Below are 12368 nucleotides of genomic sequence, written 5' to 3'. Positions count from 1 at the left end.
GAATGACAGCAACACTATCTTAGCACTGCATTTGTTTATGGATTTTGTAGTGTTAGCTTGGATTTTGTACTTGATCCTGGACTGGGACTTAAACTCCCAACATTCTGACTCAGAGGAAAGAGTTCTGCCATTGAGCCAAGACTGACAAGTAAGTGAAGCAATTTGAGGGAAGTTTGAATCTATCTTGGGAATAAGAAATGGCTATCTGAAAGCCAGTGGCAGAGGTTTAAATGTACTCAGTTCTCTAAAGAGAACATTCACGCAATTATTTTGCAGGCTATTCGCAAGCATAACTTCTGCATGTATTAGAAATATACTGTAATAGTTATGTATGTGCAGGTATTAACCAGAGCCAAAAAGATCCTGGCAGGTGAACCAGAAAAATATCACAGACCACTCACCAAATGTAAAACCTAGATGCCAGAACAAGTAAGAAAAAAATGTATAACTTAGCATAAAGTAATATATGAGTAGGCAATAAGCATATAAGTTTCCACACGCTTCTCTCCACTTGTTTGTTCATTGAACTGTAATGAATATTAATGTTGATGTAACTGAATTATCTCACTGGAGATTTCCCTCATGTATAAATACCGGACTCCTCTGAATGTATCATATAATCAGGCAGAGCTGAAACCATTACGTCTCACTGAAAATGTGTGAACCAACCATACTTCATCAGATAGAAGACATTTTCTATACTATTCTTGCAGTTGTAGGAATTCCTGGCAAGCCAATTAATCACTTAATAAAAGCAAATGTCTTTTGACACATGTCTCACAAATGCAACTTCCAATGTTCGATAATGTCATCTTGTTACGCTGAACCTTTATAAAGCTCGGCTTAGGCCACAACTAGAGTATTGCATCCAGTTCTCGTCAACACACTTTCAGAAGGATGTGAGGGACTTTGAGAATGTACAGAGGAAGATTTGCCAGAATGGTTCCAGGGTGAGGGATTTTAGCTACAAGGTTAGGTTGGAGAAGCTGGGGCTGTTTTCCTTGGAGCAAAGGGTATTTCGGGGAGATTTGATAGAGGTTTACAAGATTATGACAGTTTTAGTTAAGGTACACAAAGAAAAACTGTTCTCATTAGCAGATGGTACAAGGACTAAGGGACACAGATTTAAGGTTTTGGACAAGAGATGCAGGGGAGATGTGAGGAAGAACTTTTTTACACAGTGAGTGGTAATGACCTGGATCTTACTGCCTATGTGGTGGAGGCAGAGACGATCAAATGGGGGATTGGGAATGACTGGATTGCTCTATGGAGAGCTTGCATAGAGCTGATGGGCTGAATGGTATTCTTTTGTGCCATAAATGACTCTATGGGCTGGATTTATATTCCAGGATCGGGAACCCGACACCTGGATATTTTCTGGTTCCCTACTCTGCCCCAAGCAAGGCACGTTGCCAGGCATTAAGTGTGGGGCCCCCTTAATGGTGCCAAGAGCAGCATAGGTGAGCTTACTGTTCGATGAAGAGATGGATCCACAGGTGACCGAAAGGGTCAGCACTGTCACGGTGGACCCCATGCTTCTCTGATACCTCCTTTGAGGCATTAACCAAGGCAGTTTGGGTCAGGTGATCAAGATTATTACCGACATCTGGGAAAAGGAACTCTCCTGGAAACACAAAGAGGGCCTGGCTGGAAGTCGGCAGCAGGGTAGTGACCTGCAGGATGTGGGTGCAGTGTCAGAAGAGATTCAATGACGTAATAAGATCTGGAAAGGTGAGTGTCAAGTGACATCTGGGTGACAGATCACTAACTCTGTATACAGCAGCATGCAGACGAGCTGAAATCATAGAATGTCCATAGTTCTTCCGAACATTATCAGATCAAGTGTCCAGTTGAAGCACTGAGATGGCAGCCACCTTCACGTATGGGACATGATTCAGAAGGGGGCATCACAGAGGGCGCAGTAGTTCATGTGACTATCATGCTGGAATAGGTGAGGGAGAGCACCCTCCTCATGAATAATTCTCTTCTCAACCTGCAGGAAAAGAAAACACACGACGCATTGGAAATGGCTCGAATGAGTAGTGGTGTGGCTGACTCCCACACTATTACCCCAAAGGAGGAGGCGACGCTGGAGATCGCCATGGGTTTCAGTCTGTGCGTGATGGCGAGATGGGAGGCCGTGAATAGCAGGCTCATTTGAAAGCTCTACCCTGGGGTGAAGGGCATGGAGGAGACTTTTGCCCAATGCGTTTTGTGGTTCTTTGACCATAGTCAGCTTTGGGGTTGGTTGTGCTGGGCACCTGTTGAGTGGGCTGAGTTCTCACAGCCATCTTCTTGTGTTTGCCACAGGGCAAGTTCCAAAGGGGCAACAGAGTGCCCAAGCACAATCATCATTTCTAGCCCAGTGGCGTAGGTTGAACGAAGCCAGCACCGTCACATCATTCCTCCACACCTTTCACTAGGGCAAAGACATTCACCTCAGTTGGGCCCCAGAGTAGCATAGAAAGGGAAGCACTGGGTGAACCTCAAATCATGCATGAGCAGGAGGAGAAGGGTGAGGCAGAGCCACCTGTGGGCAATCTCCTTTGGAGGATGGAGGACAGACATGGTGATGCCCCGCAGGTTGAAGATGCTGGTCCTCAAGTGTTACATACAAGAAGGATCTTCTTGGAGCATCAGAAGCAGATGAGTTCCCAATTGTCGGAGATTCCTGAGTCATTGCAGAGCCATGGGCAGGCAATGAAGGAGTCCATGTACAGTATGTGCTCAGTTATAACTCAGGGTTTTGAGCACATGAGCTCCTCCGTTGAGAGGTTGAGCAACCTCTTGGAATGCCCTGTGCAGCATGCTTAGAGGGTGCAAGATCAGCGTGCTGATATCCACAGATAGACTGAGACTCTGTAGCATAGACCGCTCAGTGGCATTGATAGCGCGGAGATGCTCAGAGTGAATACTAACCCCGTCCCAGTCGGTGGCCTTATCCAGCATCCAAGGACTCCAGGAAAGAACTGAGTCAGGTGAAATATCTGTTCCAGACAGCTGGTAAGGGGTGTGGGTGGTTCCCACTCTTTACCTTCCAACTGACCACAATCGTGTTTTGTTTGAAATGATGAGTTATCCCCTGAGTCTTCTACTTACCAAATAAACAGACAGTGACAGGTTTTCTCGTAGGTTTAAAACAGAAGGTTAACTATGTATTCATCAATATTCATTCCCCGATATGTTCACGACACTACACACACACGCATTCACTTTCACATGTACTCTCAAGAGAAGGTAGATAGAAAGTAAAGGGTAAGAGTTCAAGGTGTCGTAGGTTTTCCTGGTAGGTTTACAGTAAACCTGTTGCATCTTCGAAGTCGGACAGTCTCCTTTAAAGGTGCAGGACTTGGGTGTTTGAAGTCCTGAACTTGTTGGGGTGTGGTAGATTGCTGGTAGTTAAGATTTCAGACTGGATGTATCAGTCACTTTCAGTTCTCTGTTGCACTGAGTTGAAGTGTAGAATTAGCAGCAGGGCTTCTTCTTGTTTCGGCTGGATCTTTCCACAGCTCCGGTTTGACTGCCTTCTGTGATGTGTCTGTGATCTCCCCTCTTTCTCCAGAGGGTTACCTGTTAGGTTCAGAGTTCACCAATTTAGCAGTTTTGTTATTTGACACATGGACTTCTCCTCTGTAGTGACTACACAATGGACCAGCAAATTACTGTCTGTATGAGTATCATTTTGTTAAGATGTATCAACTTCATGCCTTCTTTGTCTCAGAAGAAATCTATTCAATTCAGGAATGTCTCCTGATGGTTTCAGGATGGGTGTAGTCAACACTTCCTACTCTGGAATGTATCTTTTTGTCTTTTTGAGATACTAAGAGAGTATTTGAATACACAGACCAGGACATCTGGCCTTCAGCAGCCATTTTGCAGCATGTTGTCGACGTTTTTAAAGGAAATGTCCATTTCAAAGTGTCATATCTTAAAAGTAGGAATATATGTCATTAATGGGCATGACATATCTGAGGAGGGGGGGCACCCCTCAGTGGGCACCAGCGTCATCCTTCAGCCCCTCATCCGCTCAGACAGGAACCATTTTATCCGCAAGACCCTGTGACAGAAGCAGTCCCTGCAATGATGCAGGTGTGGCAGCCTGTGGAGGATTCCCCCACAGGTACCTCTGGATGGGGAATCTCAGCTGAAGGCAGAGACTAGTCAGCAGACTGCCTCTACCTCATCCTCTGGCATAGGGGGAGCACCCCGTAGGAGTGTTAATGAAAGAAAGGCGACACATCATTGATTTCACTTTATGGTTCACTTGTGTTTTGTATTCTCAATTTATGTGCTGCTTTGCATTCCTTCTAATATTTACTTATGTTCGCAATCAGATTTGTGTGTTATAACAAAGGGGGGGGGGGGGTGGAGATCTGAGGGGGCCGGGGGAACCTGACTTTGCTGCATTTGCTGTGTCGCTGGGTAAAAATCCTGGAACTCCCACCCTAACAGCACTGTGGGTGTATCTACCCTACATGGACTGCAGCGGTCCAAGAAGGCAGCTCACCACCACCTTCTGAAGGACAATTAGGGATGGGCAATAAACACTGGCCTAGCCAGCAATGGCTAAATCCCATGAACATATTAAAAAAAAATGCATTGTGATGTTGGAGAATGTTGGCGGTGGAGGCCCCATCCTCTATGGTCATAGGTGGCAATGGGACTCCTCAGATATGGCTGATTGCAGGAGGATTGCTCTCCATGCTGGAAGGTGAGTTGTGGGTATTTTTCATAAAAGTTCAGAGGTGCTCCGGTAAAATGTTGCTGAATCAGTGTGGCCATTGTGTCCATGCCTGTTTATCGATCGCCGTGAACCCAGGGACGGCTTTGGCAGTTTTCCTGCAATGTCAGTTCAGTGGGCACTTTTGCAACTGCCCTTTGTCCTCGTGTTCCTCCTCTTCTTCCTCCTCTGAGGAAGAGTGGCATTCCAGGTTCTCCGGTTCATCCAGCTTCAGGCTCATTTTTTTTTTAGAACATTACAGCGCAGTACAGGCCCTTCGGCCCTCGATGTTGCACCGACCTGTGAAACCATCTGACCTACACTATTCCATTTTCATCCATATGTCTATCCAATGACCACTTAAATGCCCTTAAAGTTGACGAATCTACTACTGCTGCAGGCAGGGCGTTCCACGCCCTTACTACTCTCTGAGTAAAGAAACTACCTCTCACATCTGTCCTATGTCTATCACCCCTCAACTTGAAGCTATGTCCCCTCGTGTTTGTCATCACCATCCGAGGAAAAAGACGCTCACTATCCACCCTATCTAACCCTCTGATTATCTTATATGTCTCTATTAAGTCACCTCTCCTCCTCCTTCTCTCTAACGAAAACAACCTCAAGTCCCTCAGCCTTTCCTCGTAAGACCTTCCCTCCATACCAGGCAACATCCTAGTAAATCTCCTCTGCACCCTTTCCAAAGCTTCCACATCCTTCCTATAATGTGGTGACCAGAACATGCACGCAATACTCCAGGTGCGGTCTCACCAGAGTTTTGTACAGCTGCAGCATGACCTCGTGGCTCCGAAACTCGATCCCCCTACTAATAAAAGCTAACACACCATATGCCTTCTTAACAGCCCTATTAACCTGGGTAGCAACCTTCAGGGATTTATGTACCTGGACACCAAGATCTCTCTGTTCATCTACACTACCAAGAATCTTCCCATTAGCCCAGTACTCTGCATTCCTGTTACTCCTTCCAAAGTGAATCACCTCACACTTTTCCGCATTAAACTCCATTTGCCATCTCTCAGCCCAGCTCTGCAGCCTATCTATGTCCCTCTGTACCCTACAACATCCTTCGGCACTATCCACAACTCCACCGACCTTAGTGTCATCCGCAAATTTACTAACCCACCCTTCTACACCCTCTTCCAGGTCATTTATAAAAATGACAAACAGCAGTGGCCCCAAAACAGATCCTTGCGGTACACCACTAGTAACTAAACTCCAGGATGAACATTTGCCATCAATCACCACCCTCTGTCTTCTTTCAGCTAGCCAATTTCTGATCCAAAGCTCTAAATCACCTTCAACCCCATACTTCCGTATTTTCTGCAATAGCCTACCGTGGGGAACCTTATCAAACGCCTTACTGAAATCCATATACACCACATCCACTGCTTTACCCTCATCCACCTGTTTAGTCACCTTCTCGAAAAACTCAATAAGGTTTGTGAGGCACGACCTACCCTTCACAAAACCGTGCTGACTATCGCTAATGAACTTATTCTTTTCTAGATGATTATAAATCCTGTCTCTTATAACCTTTTCCAACATTTTACCCACAACCGAAGTAAGGCTCACAAGTCTATAATTACCAGGGCTGTCTCTACTCCCCTTCTTGAACAAGGGGACAACATTTGCTATCCTCCAGTCTTCCGGCACTATTCCTGTCGACAATGACGACATAAAGATCAAGGACAAAGGCTCTGCAATCTCCTCCCTAGCTTCCCAGAGAATCCTAGGATAAATCCCATCTGGCCCAGGGGACTTATCTATTTTCACACTTTCCAAAATTGCTAACACCTCCTCCTTGTGAACCTCAATCCCATCTAGCCTAGTAGCCTGAATCTCAGTATTCTCCTCGACAACATTTTCTTTCTCTACTGTAAATACTGACGAAAAATATTCATTTAACGCTTCCCCTATCTCCTCTGATTCCACACACAACTTCCCACTACTATCCTTGATTGGCCCTAATCTAACTCTAGTCATTCTTTTATTCCTGATATACCTATAGAAAGCCTTAGGGTTTTCCCTGATCCTATCCGCCAATGACTTCTCGTGTCCTCTCCTTGCTCTTCTTAGCTCTCCCTTTAGATCCTTCCTGGCTAGCTTGTAACTCTCAAGCGCCCTAACTGAGCCTTCACGTCTCATCCTAACATAAGCCTTCTTCTTCCTCTTGACAAGCGCTTCAACTTCTTTAGTAAACCACGACTCCCTCGCTCGACAACTTCCTCCCTGCCTGACAGGTACATACTTATCAAGGACACGCAGTAGCTGCTCCTTGAATAAGCTCCACATTTCGATTGTTCCCATCCCCTGCAGTTTCCTTCCCCAACCTACGCATCCTAAATCTTGCCTAATCGCATCATAATTTCCTTTCCCCCAGCTAAGACAATTTGCATTGTCTTATTTGTGCAGGGTGCCACAGATGACCACAATGTGAAACACTTTGGCTGACTTGTACTGAAGGGCACCGCTCAAACGATCATGACAACTGAAGTGCATATTCAAGATGCCAGTGGTCTGCTCATTGCAGGTATGTGCTAGCAGATAGCTCTGGCTGTAGTGCCTCTCTCCATCTGTGTCTGGATAGCAGAAGAGCTTGAGCAGCCATCTCATTTGGGGATAACGCTTATCCCCCAGCAGCCACCCACAGAGTCTGCATGTGGCCCTGAAGATGTCATTGTGAGAGAGGACAGCAGGTTTGTGTTCCATGGAGCCAAAAGTCTCAAAGAGACATTAATTGACTAAGTGAGAAAGCCAAACTGTGGCAGTGAGTTCATCCATTTGATGGGGTAAGATAGAAGGGAATTCAATAGTTATCTGAAGATAAAAATGCACAGGGTTATGGGGAGAAGTCAGGGAAATTGCTCTACGTAAATTTCTCAATCGGAGAGCTGGTGCAGACATGATGGGCCGAATGGCCTCCTTCTGCACTGTAACAATTCTGTGATTTGTGACCTAAGAAAAATAAATCACAGCATTTTTAAATGGTGAAAAGCTAAGAACTGTAGATGAGAAGGAAAATTTAGGGGCCCAAGTAAAGAAATCACTAAAAGATTGTGGATGCACAAATATATAATTCAAAAAGTCAGTGGAATGTTGCCCTTTATCTCAATATTGGCTGGAATACAAAGGTTTGGAAGTTATGTTACAGCTGCACAGAGAGTTCTACTTAGATACCATTTGAAATACCGTGATAAAAGCAAAATACTGCTGATGCTGGAAATCTGAAATAAAAACAAAAGGTGCTGAAAAAGATCTGGCAGCATCTGTGGAGATAGAAGCAAAGTTAATGTTTCAGGTCTGTGACATTTCATCAGATCTGATGAACCTCATGACATTGCAAAATGCCTTACAGCCAATGAAATACTTTTGAAGTGTAGTCATTATTGTAATGTGGGAAAGGCGCAACCAATTTGTGCACAGCAAGCTCCGCGAAGCAGCAATGTGATAATGATCGGATAATTTGTTCTTGTGGTGTTGACTGAGGGAGAAATATTGGCCAGGGCACTGGGGAAATCTCCACCACTCTTCTTCGAAACAGTGCCATAGGATCTTTTATGTTTACCTGAGAGAGTAGACAGGGCCTCATTTTAGCATCTCATCGAGAAGACGGCACATCAGAAAGTGCTGCGCTCCCTCAGCACTAGAATATCGTCCTTGTTTTTTGTGCTCAAGTCCTGGGTTGGGACTTGAATCGACAACCTTCTGATTCTGGTGAGAGTGTTACCAACGGGGCCATGGCTGCCACTGAGGATTTGATAGAGAGAAACTACTTCCTCTGTTGAGGGAATCCAGATCAAGGGAACACAACCTGAAAATTTCAGCTAGACCATTTTGGAGTGATGTCAGGAAGCATTTTTTCACATAAAAGGCACTGGGAATCTGGAACTATCCCCCCACCCAAAAAAAACTCTTAAGGCTTTGAATTTCTATTCAAAATTTCAAACCTAAGATTGATAGACTGTTGTTCAACAAGTGGTGTGAAGGTTATGCAACAAAGGCAGGTTAAATAAATTCAGGTACGGAACATCCAATGGTCTAACTGAATGGCAGAACAAGGTCATGGGCTGAATCGCACGCTCCTGTTCCAATATTCCTACGAAATTAGCTTTCTCTCTGGGATTTCCATTTATAATTGCCTTGCATCCTGCAATGTCTATCTATAATTTCCTTGTTTTCTCTATTTATTCCAGTTAACTCAGTGGCCATTCTGATCCTGTCACGAGGAAAGTGCGGACTCTCCAAATGTATCACCCACTACCTGGTGGCCATGGCAGTGGCAGATCTACTGGTCGTTTTCACTGATGTGATACTGTTTACAGTTATTCCTTTTCATTTCCCAGGTACTTACCTGAACACCACTCCTGCATGTTCTCTTTTACTTGTCCTACTTTCTGCAGCCACAGACATTTCTGTCTGGTTCACTGTAACTTTCACCTTTGATCGTTTTGTTGCAATTTGTTGCCAGAAACTGAAAACAAAATATTGCACAGAGAAAACTGTGGTTGTGGTTATAACGACAGTGAGTGTGTTGTTCTGCTTGAAAAATATTCTTTGGTACTTTATATATGAACCTGAATATGTAATTGACAATGTACCTTGGGGATACACAATATCACCAAACTTTTACACTGAAACCGCATGGGTAGCTTTTGACAGCCTCAGTATTATTTTAACCCCCTTCCTTCCATTCGTTCTGATTTTACTGCTCAATGCTCTGACTGTCAGACACATTTTAGTGGCCAGCAGAGTCCGCAGGAAACTACTGGATCACAGCAAGAGTGAGAATCACACTGACCCAGAGATGGAGAACCGAAGGAAATCCATCATTTTACTCTTCACTATATCTGGCAGTTTTATACTGTTATGGATGACAAATGTTCTGTATTTCCTTTATTGGCGAATTAATAACATTGATGATTATGCAGGTCCCCATGATCCTGCATATATCACTGAACAATCTGGTTACATGCTGCAGCTTTTGAGCACCTGCACCAACACCTGTATTTATGCAGTGACCCAGACTAAATTCAGAGAGCAGCTGAAGAATGCAATCAAATATCCATTCACTGCAATTGTTAAATTAGTTCAATGATTAAAGCACTTTAAACCAGAGCTGCATTTCTAACACTGCAACCTCATCTCATCTTATTTACCATCCCCCTCCCTCGCCATGTGAATCTGCAACAGCAAATTATCGACTGAGTTTAAAGTACTTTTCCCCTTCCAATTTACTCAATACCATTCTGCAGCAGATCACCATTGATTTCTATTGAACTGTTGTTTGGAAGATTGAATTGAAAAATATCTGATTACAATTATTGTGTCAGGTACATCCATATTGTTCCGTAAATGGACACAAGTACAGTTTGTACAATGAACGTTTTGTTACAGTTATGATTTTTACCTATGTTTACATATTATAATAAAAATTGTACAACCCTGTCACATGATTATCCTATTATTGTTCATGATCATGGGTTTTCTTTGAAAGATCGAGTGGTGAAAAATATTGTGAGCCCTGAAATTCCACAGCAGTGCTGTATCGTCGGTGGGAGGATGCCAGACAGCTCGAAAAACAATCTACATGGCGGAACATGGCCACTTACACCATTTCCTGGGTGGTTGCACTGGTCTCCCTCCGAGGTTACAGCATAAAACCAGGAAAATCTCCCTGGGGATTTCCAGGTCTATGGTTTCCGATACCAGTCATCATTTTCCCCAGGAACTAAGAACATGAATTGCTCACAACAGGAGAAGGTCAATAAACCCTTGAATCCAATCTCATTTTAAATCCTCAACCTCACCTACCCAGAGACCTCTCTCCATATACCTCCTTCATATCTCCATCTAGCCTTTACTAGGTGACAGGAATCCTAGGAGTACAGGGCACAGTAGATGGCTCCCATGTGTTCAGTATATATCTTGTCCTGTGTGAATAATTTCCATTGCAGTGTGTCATTGAGTAGTGTTCAACATTTATGCATCACAAAATAAACTCTTTATGTGCTCCACTAAAACTGATATACTGCAGTATTGCTGCAATTAATCTGTTTCTTCCTCTTCTTTGCATGTGCTCTCATGAAGAGCGCAACAATTTACACTTGTGGCGGGTGCCCTGCAGACTATAGGGCTGAATTTAGTGCGGCCATTTGGAGCAGAAATGGAGGCTTGTAGGGCCAGAGAATAGCGTCGGACGAGTCTGCCCGGAAATTCGATGTCATGGTATCCGTTCCAGATTTAGTCAGTGGCAGAAAAGCAGTGATGCGATGGGACTGTAATTTAGAACAGTTAGTGTTAATGCATTTGCATGTAATTGTAAGCGATTCAATGGTGGGGTGCTTGGAATTAAGTTGCTGACGAGCAGCCCGCATATGCTTTCAGATCCCTGTCCATTGAAAGCTGGAGGCACGGTGCGAGGCTTCAGTGTCACGATGTATAGGCAGCCATGACCAACACTGAGTAGGGGAAGAGGGGGGAGTGGAGACCTTTGTCAGACTGCAGTGCTGAACACTCTGCATGAATTGGCTTGGACTTGGGTGGCAGTACTGGGTGAACAGGGTGTTGGGTATTGTGCAAAGGGGTGCTTGGTTTTGGGTGGCAGTATCAGGTACCTAAACTGCTGGATGAATGGGTCAGCTTTCAGCAAGGGTGGGCAGTGAGGGCCATTAGTGAGTCTGCTGGGAGAAGTAGCAAAAGGAAAGCTGCAAAGGCAGGTTCGTCTCTGCAAGGACAGAGTCCTGGAGGCCTAGTAATCACCTGGCATCGGTCTCATGCTCCCTATTTCTTTGGATCCCTATGGCGGATGGAGGGAGTGCCAAGAGGCAGCTGTGCCTGCCCGTGAAGCAACGCGATGAGAACAACAGCTGCCAGCATGCCAAGAAGGTCCCACCTGTGCCAGAGAATGTACCAGACTCGAGTCAGTTACCTCTAAATATCCAAGCGACATGGTCAGTGAAGACTGCAGCTCTCCATGTAAGCTGTCACCAACCTATGTGGCCTGCTGCAGGACGAGTTGCAACCTAGGGGATTTGGTGGTCACCTTATGACCGTGGCCTTGACAATCACTGTGGAAATTAACATTTACACATCCAGAGCATTCCAGGAATCGACTGGCATCTCCCAAACAGCAGCCCACTGCTGTATCAAGGAGGTGACTAATGCCCTGTTCAAGAGAGCCGGCAATTATGTGCGCTACAGGTCTGACCTTGACAGGTCGAGTGGGCAATTAGATTTGGGGCCATTGCTGGATTCTCCCAGGTGCAAGGTGTGTTAGATTGCATACATGTGTTCATCAAGGCACCAATGGACAAGCCAGCCGCTTTCATCACAGGAAGGGCTTCCATTCAATTAACATTCAACTGGCCTGTGGCCACCAAAAGCTTTTACTGCAGGTGTGTAGCCGCTTCCTGGAAGTAGCCATGACACCTACACACTCAGACAGTCCCAGGTCGCCCTTCAGGGATGGATTCTCGGGGACAAGGGCTACCCCATGATGACTTGGCGACTGATGCCTGTGAGGAACCCTCGCAATGCAGCAGAGAGGAGGTACAACACTTGCCATGGCTTCACCCGAGCGAGCATCGAGGAAATCATTGTGTTGCTGAAACCATTCCGTTGCCTAGAGTGA

At 45.1% G+C, this 12368-nt stretch overlaps 1 protein-coding gene across 5 annotated transcripts in view; it reads left to right on the top strand.

The window, feature by feature from the left end:
* LOC137373973 (probable G-protein coupled receptor 139) overlaps nucleotides 1–10124 on the top strand; it is a 58731-nt gene extending 48607 nt beyond the window's left edge. For 4 of the 5 annotated variants that reach the window (XM_068039670.1, XM_068039671.1, XM_068039669.1 and 1 more), the window contains 2 exons: nucleotides 7151–7268; nucleotides 8932–10124. In XM_068039670.1, the coding sequence (XP_067895771.1) occupies nucleotides 7220–7268; nucleotides 8932–9833 (951 nt within the window). In that variant the 5' untranslated portion in view covers nucleotides 7151–7219 and the 3' untranslated portion in view covers nucleotides 9834–10124. Of the gene's footprint in view, nucleotides 1–7138; nucleotides 7269–8931 lie in introns of those variants that run through there. The other variant, XM_068039673.1, reaches the window with a different exon arrangement.
* The last annotated feature ends 2244 nt before the right edge of the window (nucleotides 10125–12368 follow it).

This window comes from Heterodontus francisci, chromosome 9 (genome assembly GCF_036365525.1).
Source record: "Heterodontus francisci isolate sHetFra1 chromosome 9, sHetFra1.hap1, whole genome shotgun sequence".
Taxonomy (NCBI): domain Eukaryota; kingdom Metazoa; phylum Chordata; class Chondrichthyes; order Heterodontiformes; family Heterodontidae; genus Heterodontus; species Heterodontus francisci.
The sequence above is the reverse complement of the archived record's forward strand: the minus strand, read 5'-3'. Positions and strand labels throughout refer to the sequence as shown.